Here is a 25,495-nt window from a genome sequence, read left to right as displayed (position 1 = left end):
ATGCCTGGAGGTTTCCCATAAAAGGAAAGCTGAAGTAAGATCATAAACACAGCTGCAGTTTCACTTTGTGACCACTTTGCTCAATGACCAAGTGACCAATTCTGAATGTAGTCACTAAACGAGGACTACCGGAACTGCAGTGGGAGAAACTTAAAAGTGTAGGTATCAGCACATAGCCTCTACCGTGTGTGTGTGTGTGTGTGTGTGTGTGTGTACACACCCCAGATACCTCTGTAGATATATTATATCTCTATAGAGATAAGCCACAAATATTTCAACTACACCAAAAGGAAAACAATAGCAAAATTATTTCCTCTCCCCCCTCTCCCCCCCCCCAATTCCGTACATACAGCTACTATAACTGGAACATCAAAATGGAAAATAGGCTTCTGGAAATAGGCTTCTAGAAAACAACTCTGCAGATAGCCATTTACTGGAAAAGGCTCGTTTAATTAGGGCTGTTTTCGCACAAAATATATATTTGCATAAGCAGCGATAAATAAAACTATATATAGAAAAATGCACGGCGTTAACTAGACAGCTGCCATTGCCCAGAAACCAAAAACGCCCGCCGCCTCCACAGTTTGCAGCAAAGAAGCCGCCGGCGCTTACTCATCCTTCCAGGAATGAAAGTGGGCGGAGCTCCCACCCTTGGTGTACGTGCTCAGGAAGGTGGAGCAAAGGCTTGCCGTTCGGCATGCCGGGAGTGGTAGTTTTTCCCTCCCCGCTTTAAGCCAGGCACCGAATAGGCGTCAAACTACGAATCCCAGAAATGTTCGCGCTGTTATTTGGGGCAATTTTCACGGAGTTTAATCACACGTGGGAGTGGTGAAAATCAGAAAGGTCGGGTTGAGCGAGACGTAATTCCTGGCAGTGTAAACTTGTAATTAGTTCATCTGGGTTTTCATCCAGAGAAGTCCAGGGGCGGATTCCGCTTATAAAAAAAAGACACTTTAAAGAGGAAAGTCCCGGTTCATTCTGATGGACGGGATATATATTTATTTAGAGCTCCTGCGGTGAAAAATAGCTAACAATATAATCGCTTCTCTATTCGATTGCTCAACCATACAGAGTAAATACCGTTGTTTCCCCGCCCTAGTATTTTTTTTAAAATTATTATTATTCTTTGCAGCTTCCTATTCAATAGATTTGCTTCCAGCCTCTGGTGCTAAAGTTTCAGATCGTTTTAGAGCCATGGGGAATGGGATGAATAAGGTAAACTCTGCTTTATCTTTGCTTTATTTTCGGGGTTGTGCTCGCATGCGAAGGTTTAGAAAGAAAGCCCGCAGGAAAAAAACAACAACACCCACCCATCCATCCCACTTCGGATCCTTGCTTTGATCGGTACAAAAGGGATACGCTTGAGTCACACTTGGAAGAACATCTTGGATGGTTCTCAAGGACGCAACAAATTACGGTTAGCGTTTCGCTGCAAAGCCGGGGGCGGGGGGAATGGGATGTTTGCGGAAATATAGGACGCGTGTCCGCCTCAATGCCGTCCACACGTGCAATCAGATCCGACGCTCTTCGTGTATTCGGATGGGGGTTGCGCCGAGTTTCGGTGGGTTTGGATCGCCGTTTTATTCACGCCCCGTCCTAGCGGGTTGCTTGCTCAAAAGTGACTCCCGTGTTGGTTTCCAATGAGGCTGATGCATCCACGGAGATCGGTGGATCTTAGAAGTTGGAAAGCACGCGTTTGCACCGCCTCTGTTAGAATAGCTTGGTTTAGAAAGGGGGGGGGGTAGTCCTAAAAATAGAAGACATTAAAGCTGCCCCCGACGCGCAAGCTTTATTCGGCAGCCTCCAGATCTGCCTTTTTCAAAGTTAAACCTAGACTCCCTCTTCCCCGTTGAGTATTGTCGTTTGCATTAGAAAGCCGGAAATGCTTGAGATCGTCGAAGATCTTGCAGCTGGGTTAGTCAGCAGCTGGGCGAGGCCTCCTGGGTGCTTTAAATCGCTGGCATAACTCGGGAGCTTTTCAAGAGGCAACTGGACTGTTTTTTTTTCCCTTTAAAGACCTTTCGCTTCTCATCCAAGGAGCTTCTTCAGCTCTGGAAGCACAATTTCAGGGAGTTGCTTAACAACCGTGGCAAGAAAAGCCGAGGCAAAACTCACTTAACAAATGTTTCACTTAACAACAGAAACATTGGGCACAGTTGTGGTTGTAAGTTGAAGACTACCTGTACATCGTATCAGCATGAGAGCTGCCCCTTTGTAATAGTAAAACTACTTGAGTTGAAGCTGATTTGTGACTGTACTTTTGCACATATAGGAAGTCCTCGGTTTACAATGACTGTTCAAAGTTACGACCACACTGGAAAAAGGGACTCATAAGTGTTTTTCACACTTACAACTGTTGCAGCCTCCCTATGGTCACTTAACCAAAATTCAGATGCTTGACTCATATTTATGACGGTTGTAATGTCCTGGGGTCATGCGATGACATTTTGTGACCTTCTGACAAGCAAAGCCAATGGGGAAGCCAGATTCACTTAACAACCTTGATACTAACTTACCAATTGGAGTGATTCACTTAACAGTTGTGACAAGGAAGGTCATAAATTGGGGCAAAATGCACTTAACAGTGAATTTTAGAAAGTTTAGAATGGCACGGGTACCTAAAGGAAGTTGAAAGTGGTCCTTAAAATGTTTGAGTTCTAAAACAAATCAAAAATAGCATGCTGAAATTGAATCTGAATTGAATGAATAAAGTCAAAATTAACAGGAATGATACATTCGAAATTCCTAACTTGGGTTTCCACAAGGTATGAAATAGCTCCCCAAGAGGTAATTTCCATCATTTTTAGTCAAAATGGTTGTGATGCTGAGGTTAGTAGAATTTTTTGTGCTATATATTTGGAGGTCCCCTAGTTGGAGAAGATTGCTGTAAGTCAGGGGTGTCCAAACATGGGAACTTTAAGACTTGTGGACTTCAACTCCCAGAATTCCCCAGCCAGCATGGCTGGCTGGGGAATTCTGGGAGTTGAAGTCCACAAGTCTTAAAGTTCCCAAGTTTGGACACCCCTGCTGTAAGTCAACCCGTCAACCCCCCCCCAAAAAAAATCTGGTAGCATATATATATATATATATATATATATATATATATATATATATATATATATATATATATATATATATATATATATATATATATATATATATATATATATATATATATATATATATATATATATATATATATATATATATATATATATACATACATATATACATATATACATATATATATATATACCAATTGACATTTACAAATTGATTTAAAGAGGCCTTGACATGGATTGTGTTACCGTATTCAGTTCTTCAGATAATCGTCACATAATTAGCCTGAGCCACATCAAGATTTTTTTCAGGAAGGTTGTGAGATGGAAATGCTGTGTCCATTTGCTGATGAGTCGTCGAATCATAGGGCTGGAAGGGACCTTGGAGGTCTTCTAGTCCAGCCCCTGTCCAAAGCAGGAGTCCTTATAACACCCCAGACAAATGGTTGTCCAATCTTGAAAACCTTCAGAGATGGATCACCCACAACTCTGAGAGGCAAGCTGTTCTATTGGCGAATTGCTTGACTGTCAGGAAATTCCTCCTCATTTCCAGGTTGAATCTCCTCCATCTGACAAGCTTCCACCCATTGTTTCTTGTCTTCAGGTGCTATGGAGAATAAATCAATGCTCTATGACAGCCTTTCACGTATTGGAAGATTGTTGTCTCCCCTGAGCCTTCCCTTCATTAGGCTTAACCTACCTAGTGCCAAGTTCATCATATGATATAGCTCCCTTATCTTTGTGGCTCTTCTCTGCACTCTTTCTAGGGCCTTAGCTTCATTTCTGAATCATGGTGACCAGAACTGGATGCAGTATTCCAAAGGTAGTAGTCTCACCAGTGCAGTATAAAGCAGTATTATCAGAGCCGTGGTGGTGCAGTGGTTAGAATGCAGTATTGCAGGCTAACTTACTGTTCACTCCAGTAGTTCGATTCTCACCAGGCTCAATGTTGACTCAGCCTTCCATCCTTCTGAGGTTGGTAAAATGAGGACCCAGATTGTTGGGGGCAATATGCTGACTGTAAACTGCTTAGAAAGGGCTGTAAAACACTCTGAAGCGGTATATAAATCTACGGTAAGTGCTATTGCTATCAGGTCCCATCATCTTGATGCTATTCCTCTGTTGATGCAGCTTAAAATTGCATTGGCTCTGTCGACAGCTGTCATACACTGCTGACTCATACTTAAGTAGGGACCCACCAGAATACCTAGATCCCTTTCATAGTTATTACTGTTGAGTTAGGCATCTCCTATTCTATACCTATGAATTTGGTTTTTCCTGCCTAAGTGCAGGACCGTACATTTCTCCCCACTGAACTGCATCTTGTTGGATAGGTCCCAACACTTAAGTCTGAATCTTGAGTCTCTTCCAAAGTATTGGCGTTCCTCCCAGTCCTGTGTATTAAAACAGAATTACTGCTAGGATGAGGAGAACCATCATCATCAACTTGCAAAGTTGATCTTTTGGGCCAATATATCCGTTTTTTTCTGAGAGAGGATGCGCTCCTTACCTCCCAAGAAAGTCGTCTGGCCACAAGCAGCCTTTCTGATTTGTCTGTTTTAAGGCTTTTAAAAGCATTGACTGCATTTGTAAGTTTCCACAATTAAAACATGTGTTTCATGTTTCCTACAACCTTGAATGTTCAGGGTGTTATATGAATCCAGATTGTTTACTTATATGTATTATTCATTGTTCATTTACTTATATATATTATTATTTGGGTGTAAGCACCATCCGTTTTTAAAATTCTATACCATGTAGTCACAAATTAGCTAATTTGTACACATAATTATCCTGTCTGGACACTCAAGATAAGAAAACAGCTGCTTTAGATTTTACCTGTCTCCCTATGATCAGCTTTATTGATTGATTGATTTTCTTTCCATTAAGTTGTGTCCAATTTTTGGAGATTGCCTGGACCATTTCCTGCAGTTTTCTTGACAAGGTTTTTCAAAAGTGGTTTGCCATTGCCTCATTCCTAAAACTTAAAACAGGATTAAAACTTACAGCCTCCCGTTTTCTACCCTAATGCCTTAACCACTATACCAAACTGACCCTCATCATCAGTTTTATACCAAGAGGCAAAATAGGATATCATCTTTAACAGTGGCCTTTGTCTTTAAAATTGGGTATGTCTCTTATATTAGAGCTCTAGTTTTTATTTATTTTATGAAATTCTTGATGTTTGAACAATAGAACTGCTAGTGGTGCAGGCTTATGAAGGTGAAACCCGGCAAACACTGTTAATTTCATGCTTATTAACATACAAATGGATGAAAGACAGAAATAATGCAACTGATTTGACTGTAAGAAATTGAATTCCTCCTCCAGAACTAAATGCACAAATTTGAGAAATGAGGTTTGAGCTACATATCTGCAGATGGTTAGGGTGAAACCCTTCTTGGTTCTAAATTTCAACTTGTCCATGCAATTGTAATTTGATTAGCCTATAAGATTTGGAGAGGAAACAGGGAATAGCTTGAATGTATTGTTTAGCTCAGTTGTTGTGATGACTTCATTGCAAGGTGTCATTGGGGCACAATAGGGGAAGTGGGTGTGACCACAACAAACCTCATCCACTTTGCACTTTGATACTTCCCTTTGTAATACATGGGCTGTCTTGGCACAAGAACAAAGGTTAGGTTTTAACAGTTGCCCTATTGTAGTTAGGGTCAACTTGGAATGAGAAAAGGAAGTTCCTTGCTGAGTGAGGGGGCTTGGCCATATTTTTGTTCAATGACAGTAGCTAAGAGCTTGGCTTGGCACCAAGACAGCATGTAAAGGTCTGATGAAAATCAGGTGCTAAAGTGCAAATTTATATGCCCCTGGATCTGATTTGACCTTCATAAGTTGCCTTAGTTGGTCAACTGAGTCTATTTTTTGGTCAAAGCTATATATGGTTTGGAGAAGAGAAATCTGCTGGTGGGATTACTTCAATTTTCAAAACTCCCTTTGTTCTTAAGCCGGAGAGGCTTACTTCCTTCCCCTTACTGACCAGGACAGCCTCCAGAGCTTGCAAACAGCTGCTGTTGCCACAATTGATGCTTGGATCATCTGGCTATTGTTTGTTCCTGCCTTGGGTCTGACCAATCGGTAATGCCACCCTAGGTAGCATGTCCGCTCTTAGAACCTACATAGAGTGGAATGAGAGACATTCACTCACATTCTTCCCTTCACACACTCTCTTTTTGTCTCCAGGTTGTTTTTCCTTAGCCTTATTTTAGATTAGATGCTCTTTAGCATCATAGGCTCTGCTGGATTGCTTCCTGCTTACTCCAGAGGATGGCGGAGCTCATCTTGCCCACTAAGATGCTATAAAGTCAAAGGCAGCTTGGTTCCTTCCCTTTGGTTTACATGGGAAAACTTGGCACAAAAAACAATAGCTAGGTTTGGCACTGCAACTTCCATAAACCAAGGAAAATGGGGCTTCCAAGCAAGCATCAGACTTGGGGCTGTTTTATGCTATGTACCAAAATGTGATACATTACTGATTTACTGTCATTTCCCAGTTGTCCTATATACAAATATTTATTAGATATTTTAATCAGGTGTCAACTCTCTCTTCAAACTAACTCATCATTCTCTTTTTTTCCCCTCTTGCCATTCTGAACTGGGCATCTTCTTATCTGTATTTTGCTGTCTTTAGAAGTGATTCATAGCTTCCAGCCAAAACCATCCTCTTCTATTCTCTAAATTTTCCTAGTGGCAGTGTTTACTTAGGAACGGGCTTTAAATTATATTAAGTATGATAGCACATTATAAATGTTCCCCATTTCGATTGTAGTGTAAGTGCAGGAAATACGTACGTACATACCACCCAAATGTTTGTGCTTAAAAGACGTAAGGGTTCTTCCATACCATCATCATTTTCATTTCCTGAACCCTCATCAAAAACGTTTTGAAGCTCAACTGCGATACTTGAGAATAAGGAAAAATCAATTGTCCCACCTTGAACTGCTATGGGTCCTTCAGCAGCAAAAAAAAAATCTCACCCCCACATTCCTTTCGAGGAAGAAAAAAGAAAAAGAAAACAACATTGTCGTTTACAACTTCTTCATTGTTTTCATGATGAAAAACAGACAAAATTCTTGTTAATGTTTTTGCTATTCATCTTGCAGTGAAAGGAAGTTGCAGAGGTCTAAGGTTAGCATTTCTCTTGCAAGACCTTAAACCCAGGAGTTGAAAAAGGAGTCAGTGTAGCAAAAATGCTCTTCAATGGAAGGAACATCTCAAATAATAACATAATCCTTTCGTTCCACTTGCCTTATTTTCAGTGAACTAAATGTCTCAAACTTCTGAGTGAATCCAAGTTTGAAATGTGACTTCTCTACATTGCACAATTGCCCAGGATGCTTTCTCATACCCCCATCTTACATTTGTGTAAAAATGATCTGGGTAGGTGGGCACACATCCAAGCAAGCATTGACCTGCAGCCACTCATTGGTTTTTTTCCAAGAATTTCTGTGTCACGCATTCTTTGCAAATAAAGTGGTATGGGAGATTAGTACTTTATTTTGCAACATTCTACAGCAAGGGATTCCATTGAGGGCTGTATCAGGGTTGTGTTTGACCTTGGGGGAAGGAGGGGGCCTGTCCAGGTGGGCGTGTCCAGGTTGGGCATGGCCAGCTCAATGTCACTCATGTCGGGGGCCCTTGTGGTGGCCTGGGCAGGGCTAGGGGGGGATCCACTTTTGCTAGTAGTTTGTTTTGCTAGCACTCTGCCAGTGAAAACGGAACTTGGAATGGCTGTGTGCTCCATTTACGCTGGCAGAGGGCTGCAGGAGGCTGTCATAGCTGAAAATGAAGCTCGGTGGGACTGTGCATGGCCCTCCCAAGCTTTGTTTTTGCTGACAGAGGCACCGCGGTCCTTCACTGCTTCCAGATCCGCCCCGCGTGCCTTGAATTTGACACCCCTGTAATACAGCTATTTTTTTTTAATAAAGTCAGATAGGGCAGGAAACCTGGCAGGGTTAAATAATGGTGGACTCCTAATGTATTAAATCTTTATAGTTTGATTTGATTATGTGACATCAAGTCAGTGCTAACTTTTAGCAACCAACTAGAGATACCTTCTTCAGTATGATCAATCTCCGATTTGGCCAATCCTTGTTTGGTTTGGCAATACAGAGATATATACAAGAGATTAGAAGTTCTAGTGCAAAGTCCTATACATGACCACATTATTTGTATTCCTTCTGTTGGATTGGGAGAGCCAACACCTCTTCTCCCCCCCCCCCCTTCTTCTGCCTCCTAGTATTTGGGCTATCCTGTCATTACTGCACTTCCAAAGAGTCTTGCAACTCCGGATCTTTGGGAAAACTTTTGGAGACACTTGAAGACCTTGCTGTCTAATAAAAGATGTCAAATCAGAGCTCTCTTGCTGGTATATTGATTGTGTTGATTGTTCATATTTTAATCTTAATTTATTATCCCTGAGCTGCTTGGAATTTTCAGAAATGGAATTGCAAATGAGGTGAAGTAATAAATACCTCTGATGAACTTTGTCAGTATTGTTATGAATGTCAATATTAACAGTAAAATTGTTTAGTGAAGTGGAAACTGATGTCATTCATCTAGAATTCTGAGATATCATAATTGGTCATGCTGGCTTGGGCTTCAGCTACATCTGAATCAGTACTAGGACCCCAACTTTGTAAAGAGACATATTTTTGGCCCTTATTGCATTATGCTCATAAGACAATCCGTTGTCCATGTCTGTAATTTCCAGATCTGCTCATTAGGATTGGATCAGCGTAAAAATAGTTATCAATTGGAAATAGGAGTCTTTGTAATATTTTTATTATTACGGGATAAGGGGAAATGAGAAATCTTTTCATAATATCTAGCTTTAGTGCACTTAACTGTGGCAATACAGCCCTGCTATTGATGTATTGAAGTATATTGATATTGGCCATTTGATCTAAAGTGATATTTGGTTATTGCTGTAACATCTACATGTTAATATCTGCATATGCTCATTATTCTTTGGTATTTTAACAGCACATACAAGGTTGGTTTGTTTTTGTTTTTTGCTGAAAGGACCTTTTCCCTGTTCTACTTTTTTCAAAAAGATTGTGGGGTGCTTGTCTCCAGGCATGCTATGTCATGAGAATGTGGGAGCAATCCCCAAAATAAGCCATGCTCAAGAAGAAAGAATGGCAAGGATGCAGTAAAGGAATTTAGGATTGGTAACAAGGTCTGTTTTTGTGGTAGTAGAAATGACAACCATGAGGGCTAAATGGCTCCGTATTATTATCCCTTGTGTGTCCAATCATACTTGGCCACTATTCTATTCTAAAGAATTCTAGTCTATTCTATTTGCAAATAAACAGGCCATTATAAGCTTGCTGACTTCCTCAGAGATATTTTTTAAATAGCCAAATAGCCGACAATCCTAAGAACTATTCTGCTGGCAGTTTAGTTTAGTAGCTGTTAAAAAACAACAAAGTAAAACCAAAGAGAATCTCCCACCGCTTTAACACAGGCATTTGCCACATGTCGCTGATTTATCACAATCTACAAGGCATAGTATTCCCGGCAAACGTCCTACCTCAGATATCCTGTATGGGGTGCATTCCTGAAATGATGAACAAGTTTCCTGCCTCCTTCTTTCCCATTGTCAAAGGAGATGACCTAGGAAAGATCACGACTGGCAAGCTAAATTCTGACAGTGGTTTTTGTGGAAGCTGGTAGGTTTTTTGGTATGTTGGGTTAAAGAAGGAAAGATCTCTGCAAAGCTGATGGTTTTTTTTTGGGGGGGGGGGTCCTTGATTTCCCTTTTGAGTTCAGGCTTTTCCATGCCTGCCAACATTTCAAAATAAAAAACCGGAGCGTGGTAACCTCTAGGCCTGTGATGGTGAATCTATGGCATGCGTGCCTGAAGTAACATGTGAAGCCATGTCGCCTGGCACACGCGGTTTCGCCCGTTCCTCTTCTGGGTTTCCCTGTGCACATGCACATACGACAATCAGCTGGCCTTCGTGCCTGCAGCAGTGCCGGAAACTGGAAAAAGCTGCTCTTCCGTTTTCCGCTGTGAGAATGCGCCAACTCATCGTCACGGGCACATGTGCACCAGTAAATGGAAGTTTAGCTGGCCGGCCCGCATGCGCCCACTGGAAACCATAAGTGCATTTTCCGGTGCAGGCATGCCCCCTGGGCATCTCCTCTCCCAGGCAGTGTCCCAGATGAGTGTGCGCGCAGGCGGGTGAACGGGCTCCGTTTTTGGCACTCAGTGCTGAAAAGGTTCGCCACCACTGCTCTAGGCAAAATGGGCAGCATACAAGTCCAATAAATAAATAAGTTCAATGTGCCTTGAGCACACCCTCCAACGTTATTTTGGGTGATCTTCCTAAGCAACGTTATTTTGGGTGATCTTCCTAAGCAGCACCCAGCATGCTAGACTTCCAGATGATTATACGTAGTCCTTGACTTACAGCCATTCCTTTAGTGACCGTTCAACGTTAAAATGGCACTGAAAAAAGTGACATGACAATTTTTCACATTTATGACTGTTGCAGCATCCCCATGATCAGAATTTGGGCACTTGGCAAGTGGCATGTATTTATGGTGATGTACTGTCCCAGGGTCATGTGGTCACCATTTGTAACCTTCCCAGATGTCTTCCGGCAAGCTAAGTCAATGGGGGAAGAGCCACATTCATTTAACAACTTTGTTACTAACTTAATCACTGCAGTGATTCACTTAACAACAGTGGTGGGAATGGTGGTAAAATGGGGCAAAACTCACTTAACAAGTGCCTTGCTTAGCAATGGGATTTTTGAGCTCAGTTGTGGGTCATAAATCAAGGACTACCTGTATATTGGAAAAATTGGAAACTCCTTTCTATTGACTCACATTGTGGTTTGCAACCTTTTGGAGTCACTGGGCTCATTTAAAATTTTGTGAGTGTGTTATGAACAATGAGGCAATTTGTCTTTTCACAAAATGATTGCTATGGTGGGTAAGACCAAGAATAAAACTGGTGATGGAGCTCCCAGCCACGTCTGCTTGTCTCGTTCTAAGAATTCTTATACTGTATAGAGTCCAGAAATATACAAGCAAACCAATTTAGAAATAACATGTCAGTTTAGAGGCAGAGGAATTAATCTAACTGTTGAACCCTGCCTGAGCTACAGATATTCTCTTCCATTGGTAATCTTCTAACCCTCAAATGTTTTGGACTATAGAACATCTAGCAAGACACTGTTAAATGAGTTTTGCCCCATTTTACAACCTTTGACAATCTAGAGAGGGCATCAGGTTGTATACCCATGTTTGGAGAATTATTTCTTTTTACGCTGTTCTTAATTTACAGGACATTGTAATAAAACATTCCATTTAAGTGTAAAAACAGTGTGGGAATGTGTCGAGAAATAGAATGTAAACCTTAACTGTGCTTGAATAGTGTTATGTTCCATTCTGTATGCAAATTGAACTGCGTCATACCATACTACCACAAAAGATTGACATTTGATACTATTTTGTTCCTCTCACAGATACTTCCTGGTTTGTTCCTTGGAAATTATAAAGGTAAGATGAGTTTTATTAGTGGCTTTTGAAAAGTACTATGCATTACATCCCCAGCATTGGGGGTGGGGGTTTACAACTCTATCCCCTTAGAAGTTATGCTTAGTCCTCCCAAGGGACAATGGCTCTGTTTGACTTATTTGAAAGAAATATGGGTGCCATTCTGATCGGTTTTGCAGGCAGTTTTAAATAACAAATATAAAATTAAAAATTAAAAACAATCTTAGCTTCAAGGGCTAATGTTCTATAGCAGGGCACTCCAAACTTGGCAACTTTAAGACTTCTAAACTTCATCTCCCAGATTTCCCCAGTTGGCTGAGGAATTCTGGGAGTTGAAGTCCACAAATCTTAAAGTTGCGAAGTTTGTAAACACTTATTCAATAGGCAAAAGTCTGATTTTGCTAAAAAATTCAGACCTTTTGTGATCTGCATGCAGTACAGTGTATCTTCTTGAGAAAGATAAATTGGACCAGGGAAATGCCATTTGCTCCCCCTTATCTAGAGCCCTTACTGCCCTTATTTCCTTTTCAAAATAGATCCATTATTATTACAGCTATTCATTTCTCGTTAACTGTTATTTTCCTAGGGGATATTTGTCATTTCCAGGCTGCCCTCTCCACGGCCCAATAGTTGCTGTTTCACACTTAGTTCCAGAACCTGAAAAATCTAAATAGGTAGAAACCCACATTCGTGTTAGCTCCTTTGAACATTGCACCATCACAAAAGTCATGTAAGAAGGAAAATAATTTCACTTTATAATTTCCATTAAACTTTAGTTTCAGAGTTAAAAGGGAGACAGTTTCATTTCTTCTGTGAATATCAGAAAATGCATCCTGCTCAGCCTTCATTTCACATACTGCCTCTGTCTTCAGTTTCTCCAGCCATTTCTGAGGAATGCTGTCTTTTTAATGTCCTTTATGGCCAAACTCTGGACAAGATTGGTTAATTTTAAATAGCATTTACACAAGTAAAACAACTTCAAACTTGGGCTTGTGAAGCTACTTTGCTTCAATTGGCCATATTTAGTATTCCTCATGGTTTAGACAGAACCCCCTCATCCAGACTGAAAATAGAAGCGAAAGCTGTAGGAGAAGGTGAAGGGACCAAAACTACTTTAATTCAGTTAAGTTGTGGTTTCATAATTTGAACCGATCCCCTATGCTTTGTTTGTCTCTTAAAAGATGAAATATAGATGTGTTTCCCATTTGCTTCAGCCTTCCCTTTTCGATTTTGAGACAAAAATGAAATGACAGGCCCTTCTTCCTACTTTGCTGAGAAATTGTTCAAAGTTACATCAGAGAAATGGTGTGTTAGAGTAGCAGGCCTTTGAAGGTTAACCACACAACGAAGAGAAAAGATAGAATTGTAGGTTGTTACTTTGAAAAGCACAGTTCCATGCTGTTGAACAGCGCATCTCAGGTCGGGTGAGAGAGTGCACCACTTCAGATCATACTTTGACATTTGCGTTCCTCTTTCATCAAAACCCCCCAAATGCATTACATTTTGTACGCATGACATCAGAATGATTAACATAATTGCTAAGTCATGGTCTTTCCTCTCGTTAAGAATTCTGCTTAGGCCTTTGTTAGACTATAGGCAATAGAATGAAAAGTAATGTGAATAACCACTTTTCTGAAGCTAAACATTGCATCAAGTGGGAGATAGGTAACTTGGATTTATCAACAGAGGGGAGATGAAAGTCTGTAAGAAACGAGACTGGATTGATGCACACAATCTCATCTGAAACTTAGTAGAATCATACTGTGAAGAAATTTGCTTTGCAATATGAGCTTAAAGTCAGAGGCACTAGATGTCACGAAACCAAGACCTGGTATCTGTTTCTCATTTTGGTTTTTTTATATCTTTCCTTCTGTAGTTATGAAAACCAAAATATAGCTTAATATTTTTTTTAAAAAAAGATTTGTTTGTGTCTATGGAAAAAGGCAGCACTTAATGAAGTTCTCAAGTCTTGCTACTTCATTTTTTGTATAAAATGACCCTTGATATACTCTGAGCCATTCCTACAGAGGTAATATATAAATAACTTGAACGTAAAGATAAAATATCCCCCCCCCAAATAGCCAATATATGGATAAGTTATTTGTTTTGTCAGTCCAGTGTTGAATATCAGAGTTAACATAATTTCTTATTGAATATTAAAATTAATATTCCATTTGCACATCTATATAAAATAGAAATTTACTCTTAATGTTTAAATTAAATATACAGATGATGCTCAAGTACACATATTGAACTGGAAGTGTAGTTAAAGTTCTTTCTCTTCCATTGAGTGGAGCCTATTATGGTCTGTATATAATTCAATCCCAGCATGACAGTGTAGCTTTGTGTGTGACAATCTACTAGTTCTCGATTTATGATTATTTATTCAACAGCAGTTTGAAGTTATGAGACCCTTGGAAAAAGTTACTTAAAACCCATCCTCAGAGTTACAACCATCGCCCCACCATCATGCAGTCACATGATTGCAATTTGGGCACTTGGCAGGCAGCTTGCATTTATAATGGTTGCAGCATCTTGCAGTTACATAATCATGGTTTGGGAACTTCCCAGCCAGCAAGCAATGTTAATTGGAGAAGCCAAATTTACATGCTATGATTCACTTAACAACATGTGATTCCCTTAATATAGAGCGGTGGTAGCACTGTGGTTAGGATGCAATATTGCAGGCTAACTCTGCTCACATTGCCAGGAGTTTGATTCCTTCGATCCTGACCAGCTCCAGGGTGACTCAGCCTTCCATCCGTCCGATGTCGGTAAAATGAGGAAACAGATTGTTGGGGGCAATATGCTGACTCTGTGAACTGCTTAGAAAGGGTGGTTTATATTGCTATTAATATCCATGGATAAAACATAATAAAATTGGATCTGGTCATGTGATGATTCATTTAATGACTGCATCACTTAGTAGCCAAAATTTTGGTTCTAATTGTAATGGTAAGTCAAGAATTACCTGTGTTCCATTTTTGGATTGGATGGGTCATACCTGAGCAGACTTTTCTCTATTTTGCAATCTTCCTGAAGAGTTTTGCTCAAGGAACAAGCAGCTGTGGCTAGAAGGGCTTTTGCCCAGCTCCACACTGGTGCCAGTTGCAGATCATTCAGAACCAGAAAACTTTGCATTATGATCATTCATTCCTTAGTCATTTTTTCCTTGTATTCTGCAATGTGCTGCATGTAGGATCGTCCTTGAAGACTGTTTGAAAGTTCTTTCTGCCCCATAGTGCATCAGCTTGGACATATATGAACACAGTTGCTTCAAGAATTGCACTGTTTATCAGTTAGTTTCCATGCTCAATTCAAAATACTGCCCTTAAATCTCTTATTAGTTTATCTTTGACACTGTCCAATGTATTATATCTTTCTAGTAAGAGCTGGAAACTGTGAACGCTCCCTTTGACTTCCTGCTTGGAAAGAGTTCTATCTGCAGGGGCATTGGGCCTTCTCTGAAACTCTCTTTGTCACACTTCTATAAGGTTGCCCCGAAGACCAAGCCAGCCCCATTCTTTCTGAGCTTTCCAAAGCAGTTACGGCTTCCAGCAAGTCTTTGGGATCTAATGTGTAAAATGGATCCTCCTGGGAAGAACAGTGGTGTTGAAATGACTTGGGCTGTTCTTGGGGTTTGAAAGGAGCTGTTGATCCAAGTTCTGTTTTGATTTGTGTTGTAACTGTATGATTATATTTAGCTCTCTAGGCTGCTCAGAATTGTTCATAATGGGATAGACATATAATCCTAGTAAATAAATAAACAAATTCCCACAGAAGCTGCACCCTGCCTTCCATTGGTGAGACATCCGAGTCAGCTCGGGAGTTCATGGCTTCCATGACGGCTATGGACCTAACTCAGTTAATTCAAGACCCCACTCATAACAGGGACACACGCTGATTTTCGTCTCTGGACAGTGGATGAATGATCTAGATTTAGGGGATATTTCTATCCAACCCTTGTCATGGTTGGATCATTTCCTCCTTAGGCTTGACTTCCATACTGCCATCTTTCGCCGCAGGGAGGCAGAACCGATTAGATGGTTCCACCTCAGGCGCCTGATGGACCCTGAAAGGTTCCTGATGGAGCTTGGGACTTTTCCTGAATCCCTTGCTCACAGTTCGACCGAAGCCCTAGTGGAAGCCTGGGATAGGGCGGCCACTGGGGCCTTGGACCGCATTGTGCCTTTGCGGCCTTTGACCCAGTGCCGATCCTGAGTAGCTTCCTGTTTTACCGAGGAGCTCCGGGAGATGAAACGCTGGAAAAGACACCTAGAGAGTGATTGGAGGGCCAGCCGGTCCGAATCCGACCGAACACTAGTAAGAATTCATATTAAATCCTACTTAATGGCGATAAAAGCGGCAAAACGGCATCATTTTCCGCTCTTATCGTGTCCGCAGACAACTGCCCAGCTGCCCTGTTTAGGGTGACCCACTCCTTACTTAATCAAGGAACTGGGAAAGACTCCTTGCAGGGTAGGGCTGAGGAATTTGTTCAGTATCTGCAGGATAAAATCGCTCAGATTCGGACAGGCTTGGACTCTGACTGGGTAGATTTGGGCGAGTCGACGGGGATGAACCTTGTGGAAACTATCTGGGATGAATTTGACCCTATGACTCCCGAGAGCATGGACAAGATTATGGGGAGACTCAGTGCTGCCACTTGTGTGCTGGACCCATGTCCCTCTTGGTTAGTTTTGGCTTCCCGGGAGGTGACACGAGGCTGGCTCCAGATGATTACCAATGCTTCATTGAGAGAGGGGTTCTTTCCCACTGCCTTGAAGGAGGCGGTGGTGAGGCCCCTCCTTAAGAAGGCTTTCCTGGACCCAGCCTCTTTAGCCAACTATCGTCCGGTTTCCAACCTTCGCTTTGTAGGCCCGAGTACAGCACGGAGACGGCATTGGTCGCGTTGGTTGATGATCTCTGGCAGGCCTGGGACAGGGGTTGTTCCTCTGTCCTGGTCCTATTAGACCTCTCGGCAGCTTTCAATACCATCGACCATGGTATCCTACTGCGACAACTCGGGGGTTGGGAGTGGGGGGCACCGTTTTGCGGTGGTTCTCCTCCTACTTGTCGATTGATCGCAGTTCGTGTTGACTGGAGGGCAGAGATCGACCCCGAAGTGCCTCACTTGTGGGGTGCCCCAGGGGTCAGTTCTCTCACCCCTTCTGTTCAACATATACATGAAACCGCTGGGCGAGATCATCCGTGGTTTTGGGGTACGGTATCATCAATACGCTGATGATACCCAACTTTTCATCTCTACCCCAAACTACCCAAACGATGCCCTCAACGTGATGTTCCGATGCCTGGAGGCTGTACGGATCTGGATGCGGACGAACAGGCTCAAGCTCAATCCCTTCAACACTGAGTGCCTGTGGTTCCTGTCATCCCGATTTGTGCATCTTGTACCATCTTTGATGATAGGGGGAGAACTTTTAGTCCCCTCAGAGAGGGCCCGCAATCTGGGAGTCCTCCTGGATACGCTGCTTAGTTTAGAAGAACACCTCACGGCCGTGACCAGGGGGGCCTTTTACCAGGTTCGCCTGGTACACCACTTGCGCCCCTTGCTGAATCGGGATGCCCTGTGCAGAGTCACTCACTCCCTCGTCCTTTCTCGCCTGGTCTACTGCAACGCTCTCTACATGGGGCTGCCCTTGAAGAGCACCCGGAGGCTTCAGCTGGCCCAGAATGCGGCCGCGCGGGTTGTCATGGGGGCACCTAGGTGCTCCCATGTTACACCCCTTTTAGGTGGCCTGCATTGGTTGCCGGTTGTTTTCCGGGTGCAATTCAAGGTGTTAATTATGATCTTTAAAACGCTCCATGTCTTAAGCCCAGGGTACTTGCAAGACCACCTACTGCCACCGGTAGCCTCCAACCGTCCAGTACGATCCCACAGAGTTGGCCTCTTCAGGGTACCGTCGGCCAGGCAGTGTCGGCTGGTTATCCCCAGGGGGAGAGCCTTCTCTGTGGGAGCACCTTCCCTTTGGAATGAGCTGCCCCCGGAGCTTCGCATAATTCCCAACCTCTGGTCCTTCCAGCACGCCCTAAAAAGTGGACTTTTCCAGCAAGCCGGCCTGGCCTGAATAAAACAAATTATTAATTTTAATTGTTATTTTTAATTTAATTTCTAAATCTCATTGTAAATGTCTATTGGGTTTTTTGGATATTCTATTTAATCTTTCTTTTAACTTTTGTAATACGTGTTTTTATGTTGTATGCTGACCTGAGTCCTTTGGTAGAAGGGCGGCATATTAATCCAATAAACCTAAACCCATCCCAATCTCTAAAGCAATGCTCCCAAACCTCAGCAAATTTAAGATGTCTGAATTCCAAGTCCCAGAATTCCCCAGCCAGGGGAATTCTGGCAGTTAGAGTCAACCACATTTTAAAATTGCTGGAGTTGAGAAACACTGCCCTAAAGTATTGCAGGGGAAACTATCCAATTTCTTTAGAATTAATGTTGTTGCAGCTTTTTTTTCTCCAATAGCTACACCAGGCAAGCGATTAAGCTGGGTCTTAATCTAGATTTGTTTTCCCCTCAAGACACAAAATTCACACGGTACTAATTTTAATAATAAATGTTACACTTAAAAAAAATAGCAAAAGATTAAAAAGATCAATCAGATTATTTTGATTCAGGGATTAACGTGGTCATCAGAGCAGTTGTTTTGTCCTAGTCGTTCGTAATGGGAGAAGCCTGGGATTTTCCCTTTTGCAGAAAAAAAAATTATCTGACTTTTAAGCAGCTTTTTTTATTGTAGAGAGAGATGTGATGGAGGGATAAGCTGTTAAATGTGTTTTTTCAATTAACTGTAAATTTTGAGCTTTATAAAACACAAGAGTAGTTTGCAAATAAGTATGTAAAATTCAAAACATTTCGGGTAACCTTTAATAATGCTAGAATCCCGCCTAATAATGGTGGCAAACCTTATAATAAATCATGTTTTCTGATTCTATTAATTTCATAGAATCAAAAAATCAAAACACCTTCAAATTATATTTTGAGATCATCTTCCATGACCTTAATAGGTTAGCATGATACTTATCGAAGGATATGTACTTTCATAACAATCAAAAGCGGTAGGTTACACTAGAGGAAGATACCTCAATATTTCTTGGATGCTTACAAGAAACAAGATGCGTACAGCTGATGATTGTATTTCCTTGTCTCCTCTTTGTTACAGATGCTCGTGACACCGAACAACTAAAACAGAATAACATTACACACATTCTTTCAATCCATGACAGTGCTCGGCCCATGTTGGAGGTAGGATAAGAAACTTACAAAACTTAAACCAATGTGGTTTCAGTAGAACTAAGAAGGAAAATGCTATTTTAGCATTGGTACAATATTGACAGGACTATTTCTTTAATGGGCTACGGATAGGAGGAAGGAGGAAATTGTTAAAGAATGATTGTGTACGTGCAAGAAGGGGGCTTTTTCTCAAGAATTCTGATTACTGTTTTTCCATTGATCTGCTCAAATAAGTCTAATGCAGGGATGGCAAACTGGTCTGAAATGCTACCAATTCCGACCAGTTTGCCTGAACCGGTAATAAAGATGCCAGCTGTTCACCCAAACCAGTAGTAAAAAAAAATGCTACCGGTTTTTCTGGCAATCAGCTGTGCCGTGCAATTTATATTAATCTAAATCGCATAGCACAGCAGATTCCCCCCCTCGCTGTTCGCTTACCTTTGCAGGCGCGCTCAATAGCGGGCTCCGCCCACCCTCCCAGACGTCATTTTGACGCTCTGCGTGTACGTGGAAGGTTCTAGTGGTCAAATTGTGCTCACATTGCTACCGAACCAGTAGCAAAGGTAAGTGGATTTCACCCCTAGTCTAATGTCACAGTCCAGCAAACCTTTTTTGCCTCAGGTGCCAAAAGCATGAGCATGCGTGCTATCGCGCGCACTCATGTGCCCACCCCATAACTTAATTCCCCCCCGCCTTGCCCCCTGCACATGCACTCCTGACTTTGGGAGGGTTGAAGCCAGGACAGGCCTTTCAAGGTAAGCCAGATCACTCCTTAGTTTGTTCTAAGACCGAGGTTCCAGAAGGAGAGCTAGATGTTTTTTTTTGGGGGGGGGGATCCACTACCTCAGAAGGCTTCAGCCCCTCTGCTTCTTGGGGGAAATAATTAAGATGTCTTGGAGGTGGCCCCAATTAGGCCTATCAGCCTGGAAATGCCTTGAAAGAGGCCAGTTGAATAAGGTGGCTAATTCTATCCGAAACTCACACGTTTCCAGTGCTGAGGAGGGAGAAGCTGTAGTTCCAAGAGGCCTGCGTTCAGCCCCCAGCAAAAAGAAAAAGGAAACAAAAACCCAGGGCAAGATCTCTTATCAAAAGCAGGACCCCAGCTTCCCAATGACACTTCCCAAGAGTTCTAAAGTGAAACCTGCGAAATTGACTCCAGATCAGAAAGAATGGAAACACACACACACACACACACATTTATCTTTCAGTTTTAGCCAGCCTCTAGCAAAAAGAAAAAGAAAAAAAAAACCCCAAGGCAAGATCACTTATAAAAAGCAGGATCCCAGCCCGGCTCCATTCTACAAAAAAAACACCCTAGGTTTGGCTCTTTCCAACGAAGCTTCCCAAGAGTTCTAAAGTGAAACCTGGGGGATTGACTGCAGGTCAAAACAAATGGAAACAATGCTTCCCTCCTCCCTCTCCCGCCCCCCCCCCTGCAAAACGTCCCGCCGTTGCAAGCAGGAGAAAAAGGTGGGGAGGAGGAGGGAGTGAAAGGGAGCTCCAATGAGTTAGCATATGACAAAATCCCACCTACTTGTAACAATACCCGGGAACGTTTGGACAGAACATCGCAGCCACAAATCTCTCTCTCTCTCTCTCTCTCTCTCTCTCTCTCTCTCTCTCTCTCTCTCTCTCTCTCTCTCTCTCTCTCTCTCTCTCTCTCTCTCTCTCTCTCTCTCTCTCTCTCTCTCTCTCTCTCTCTCTCTCTCTCTCTCTCTCTCTCTCTCTCTCTCTCTCTCTCTCTCTCTCTCACATACACACACACACACATACACACACACTTGCATTTATCTTTCAGTTTTTGCCAGCCTAGATAAGCTTTGCTCTCTCACACTCTTTTTAATTTTTAAAGTTTTTTTTTTTAACTGACAATTTGGAGAACAATCGGATCACCAGCCACCTTAGCCAGGCTTGCTTTTAACCAGATCAACCACTTGCCGAGTCTGGATCCAAGGGACTCCAAAAGGCAGCTACCTTATGATTTGCTGATTGATCCAAAGAAGGAGGGGGGGGGGGACAAACCGAACAGAACAAACCGAAAGGAATATGGAAGATCAGAAATAGGAGAAGAGATCAGCTGAAGAGCAAAAGTGTCTCAGAAGAGGAAAGGCTTCTCAGAAAGCCCCAAGTGTGGCTTTGTACACTGAGCGCGTCTATTTCAAAGAGGTGGGAAGGAGGGTGTTTCCTTGTTTGCTATTCCGGCAGACATAGGACAAGAGGTGCTCTCCCCCAAAAAACCTTCCTCACCAACTGCTCAGCCAACCGCTCGGGCTGAAGGTGCAGAACCCGCAATGTTAGGCTTCTGGAGGAATGGCTGGCTGGCTCTTGGGGGCGGGGGAATGCTTATCTTTTGAAAGGGATAGTTTGGCGTCTGGAAAAGCAGAAAGGCTAAAGGGAACCGGAGTTTGGGTGCTCCTCCAGGGCAGCCCGTGCAAAGCTGGAGCTCTCTGCAGTGACTTACTTCTCCAAGAGGGCCATAGCTGTGCTGGGCTGACGCGCTCCATTTTGTGCCTCTGGCACAAATTTCAGGAGGCTTTTTTGAAGCCTCCGGAGACTGAAAAACTGCCCAAAATGAAGGCGAAAATTAGCTGGCCAGAGCGCACATGTGCACTCAAGCTGACATAGGGCAATGCCTCGTGTGCCTCAAGAGATGACTCCGCGTGCCACCTGTGGTACGCGTGCCACAAGTTCGCCATCATGGTCATAGTCACATCATGATAAGTTAATGTTGTCTAACTTCCATGTGAGGTTTACATCCAGCATATCAAAGTTAAAATACAGAGATGCCACTCTCCCTTTACGATTCAGTCCCTACAATTTATGTGATGTGATTCTATCAGTTTGAGGTGTCTTACTCCATGTTAAGGACATCCCTTGGTCATCAAATATTGCTTACATCTGTTATATGCAAATAAGTTTATAAATCCAGTAACACGGGATATCATAGATCCAACAAGCTTACAACAGCCCTCATATCTTCACAGATCCTACTCCCATAAATATAGTGATACGAGCTAAAAATAGGTTAAAGATTTTTTTAAAAACCTAGTAAAAGAGAAAGATGACTTCAGCTAGTACTTCCCAGAAATCAGTAATTGTTTGTGGTGGAGAGCATTACATAGGTATCTCTTTGTTTGAGAGTGCTGTGTGTAGAGGTCTGGAGTAACCTTGGGTTCCCCCAATGCTGAATTTTGGCACAAGGCTGGAAATGAAATGTTTAAGTCAATGTTCTTCATTCTTCACTAGTAGCTAGTAAGATGGATGAGAATATACATTCTTTGTATACATTTGCTTCAACTCCCATAGAAAATTTCACTGACTTTTCTTTAAAGATCAGTGATCAAATTACATTTTGCTTACTTCTGTTTAAAACACATAAAAATTGAAGTTAAAACATAAGGATTTTTTTCATCTTAAATATTTAAGATTAAATATTCATCTTCTGTTATCTCCCCGGAAAAAAATAATTGTAGCTGTCTTAACAGGTTCGTTTAGATAGTCCTTAATAGTCTTAATATTAATAAAGGGCCTTTTAAAACTTCATAACCGTAGTCTTATGGGAAATAGTGCTGTAACTGTCATAAGAACCTGAACCATAATTACTACTTTGCCAACAAAAATTTACAGTCTGCAGATTTATAAATAATATAAGTATTTAAATCCTAAATGTTTCCATGTTTTCATCAAAACTCTTGTATATGTATCTTGCATATTAGCAAGCCATTTGACTTTTAATCCTGTTCCCAAAACTAAATATAGTTCTTCCATCTTTTTTTGTCCCTAAGGAGTCAAACAAAATCAACATCTGAAAATAAATTGTTGATACCTAGGAGAAGTTACTGATCTCGAGGGGGAAAGTCTGTTGTTGATCTTTTTGGAGAAGTGTTACGTTTCATTCATGTGAACACTTTTTTTCTGAAATGGCTTTGAGTCTTTGGCTTTCTAGTTACTTTGGTACAATATTCCAATGGTGTTTGTATGACCTTTATAGGAATTTCAATGTAATTTAAACTGGCGAGATTCATTTAATTTTCAAAAGCAAATACATCCTGAAGAGTAGGATTCAGCAGTTTTCACTAATGTCAAGATCAAACAAACTTTGTGATATATTCAGAACAGTAACATACTCTTCAACCCTCCATGGTGTGTGTGTGTGTGTGTGTGTGTGTTTGTGTAACAATCTGTTTTCTTCATATAGTAGGATGCTCATCTTCAGTGGTGAAGTAACGGTACATTGGCTTCACTTATTGTTGGAATTTTTGAATATTTTCAATAATAAAATGAGTCAAGATCTACCCTGGGTGACTGCCCTTTAAAGCAACTGTGAAAGGACAAAGAACAAAATTACTCTCCTCCCCCCCCCCCCCACCTGCCTATTTGGTCCTGTAGTTGTGCTGGCCAAAACTCTTGGTAACCTCTTGTTTTAGTTTTGAGAAACCATGAGAAACCAACTGCTTCCTACTTGGGCCGTTTCTGACGAAATGTCCCTCATGAAAGAAGAGTATCCATTCCTCATCTGTTGATGTGGCATGTCAAAATAACATATGGGGGCTTTTTGGGCTAACCTGAAAGAACTTTGCCAGGTGTTTGAGGCTTCTTATTTGCATCTGGCTTCACAATTAGGTACCCTGAAGTTTTGTTTTTGGCTGTTAAAAATATTTCTTGGAAGTCATCGTTGAAAAAATTTACATAAATTTTAATACCGAGAAGTGCAATGCCAAAAATAATGTGATGCTTAGTCCTCCCTCTCCCCGCTTCTCCCCTACCCCCACTTTTTAAAAAATTGCGGTCTAGAAAATTGCGCTGAGGTTCAGACCGTTTAAAAGATTGCTTTATTACTTTATTTTTTTTTAAAAAAAAGTAGTGATTCGTTGATCTGTAAATGGATAGGGAACTGAAATGTAAAGTTATTATAGTATCTTAAGAGCATTTGCAAAACGGACATCCAGGTTCCTATAAATTGGTTGTCTCATTCAAAAGAATGTATGTTCCAATTCAAAACACGATCATAGAACATGTCTTTAACAGAATGTGCTTAAAATTCTGATGGTCATCTTTTCAGCATGTGGATTATTAATTTTATGTAATCAAGCAGTACACTTTGTCAACTAAAAGCAATTCTCAAGAAACGAAGTATTGAAGGTTTTTAATGTGACTTGTTTGCATCTGTGCATCTGTGATTGTTTGAAAGTAAAAGATTTTCTATTTTCATTTTTTTTTAACAGATTAGGCACAGCAATAGTTATTTCTAGGCATTCTTTGAACCGTATAAAACATGAATGAACGTCATGATCTCATATTTTTGACATTTAGATTTTCCTTTCTCAAGTTCTTCTTTTAGCAATAACAACTGTACAGTTTATCCATTCCTTTAAGTAGAATTTACACTCAGGTTGCAACTAAAAACTAAGAAGAGATTTAAAAGAAAACAGATAAAAACAAGATTAACTGTAGAAAAATATGGTGATTATGTGGTAGCCAAATTGGAATTGCATCTTCCATAGTTCTATAAGCCTTAACAAAGCAAAAAATATATGTTTTTAAAGAATGTTTAACAATATGTGTGTGTGTGTTGCATTTGTGCTGATAAATAAATAAAGATAGATACTATCAGCACAAATGCAACACAAATGTAACAAGGCAACATTAAAAAGGTGGCTTTCTGCCTGGATGGCTCCTGGGGTGAGCCGATGGACAGAAAAAGAGAAGCGGTATGCTCCCTCCCATGTTTGGGCATACCAGGGGTTGTGACACAATGCATGCATGCATGCATGCATACATACATACATACATACATACATACATACATACATACATATATATATAATATTTGTGTTTAAAACTCCAGTAAATATAATTCATGTGAGCTATAAATTACCTAGCTTAAAATATTGCCATTGTTATATTCTAAATAAAGTGTATATTTGGATACATGGGTAATCTGAAACTCTTGAACATACTAATAATTAAGCATAGTGTTTCCAATAGTTTTGAGTCTTGAGAAAGTTTCCTCAAGCAGGTCACAAAGGTCTATTGATGTGGTACCATTTTGTAGGCAGCGAGTACGAATGTTAGAAATTTGGCTGAACTGACTGCCAAAGTTGAAAGAAGCAAATCTTGAAATCAGAAGACTTGCGCTACTTTTGTTAACTCTCTCTTTGTATCGGTTTAACTGTTTTCTTGACTTTCAGGGCCTAAGAGAAATAAAAGGTTTATGCTTGTGGTTAACTTTTCTCTGATGAAATAGAAAACTGAGAGGAAAATGAATTTATTGGCTTCCCATTCTGTCAAGCATATTCAGATGCATTGGGAATTTGGAGGAGTGGATCTAGAATCTGGCTTTTGTCAGAAACTGCATTTAGTTACATGTTGTTTTCTATGCTCTGGGTATTATTCCAGCGTCATGATGTTATAGACTTTCTGGTGTGCTTGTTTGTAGGATATGCTCCATTGCCAATTCACGAAATTCCTACTCACAGGTGCAGCCTGAAGAGCATGAGTGTGAAACTACTTCTACTTGATGGTTTTGCATGCAGGCAGGGCTGTATTTGCTGCCACTTTCCAGAGTATCTACACTATTATTTATTACCCATATTCTGATTTCCGATGGTTAGTCAAAGGAGAAACTCCTTTCCATCCCATTTCTGGA

At 41.3% G+C, this 25,495-nt stretch overlaps 1 protein-coding gene across 2 annotated transcripts in view; it reads left to right on the top strand.

The window, feature by feature from the left end:
* The first annotated feature begins 824 nt into the window (after nucleotides 1–824).
* Nucleotides 825–25,495, top strand: part of DUSP22 (dual specificity phosphatase 22) — a 43,768-nt gene continuing 19,097 nt past the window's right edge. The window contains exons 1-4 of one of the 2 annotated variants that reach the window (XM_081952533.1): nucleotides 825–843; nucleotides 1,133–1,215; nucleotides 11,555–11,588; nucleotides 18,776–18,858. In XM_081952533.1, the coding sequence (XP_081808659.1) occupies nucleotides 1,195–1,215; nucleotides 11,555–11,588; nucleotides 18,776–18,858 (138 nt within the window). In that variant the 5' untranslated portion in view covers nucleotides 825–843; nucleotides 1,133–1,194. Of the gene's footprint in view, nucleotides 844–1,132; nucleotides 1,216–1,460; nucleotides 1,562–11,554; nucleotides 11,589–18,775; nucleotides 18,859–25,495 lie in introns of those variants that run through there. The other variant, XM_081952532.1, reaches the window with a different exon arrangement.

Source organism: Natrix helvetica (genome assembly GCF_964273705.1).
Source record: "Natrix helvetica genome assembly, chromosome: 4".
Lineage (NCBI taxonomy): Eukaryota > Metazoa > Chordata > Lepidosauria > Squamata > Natricidae > Natrix > Natrix helvetica.
Note: the sequence above shows the minus strand (reverse complement) of the source record. Positions and strands in the feature narration are given on the sequence as shown.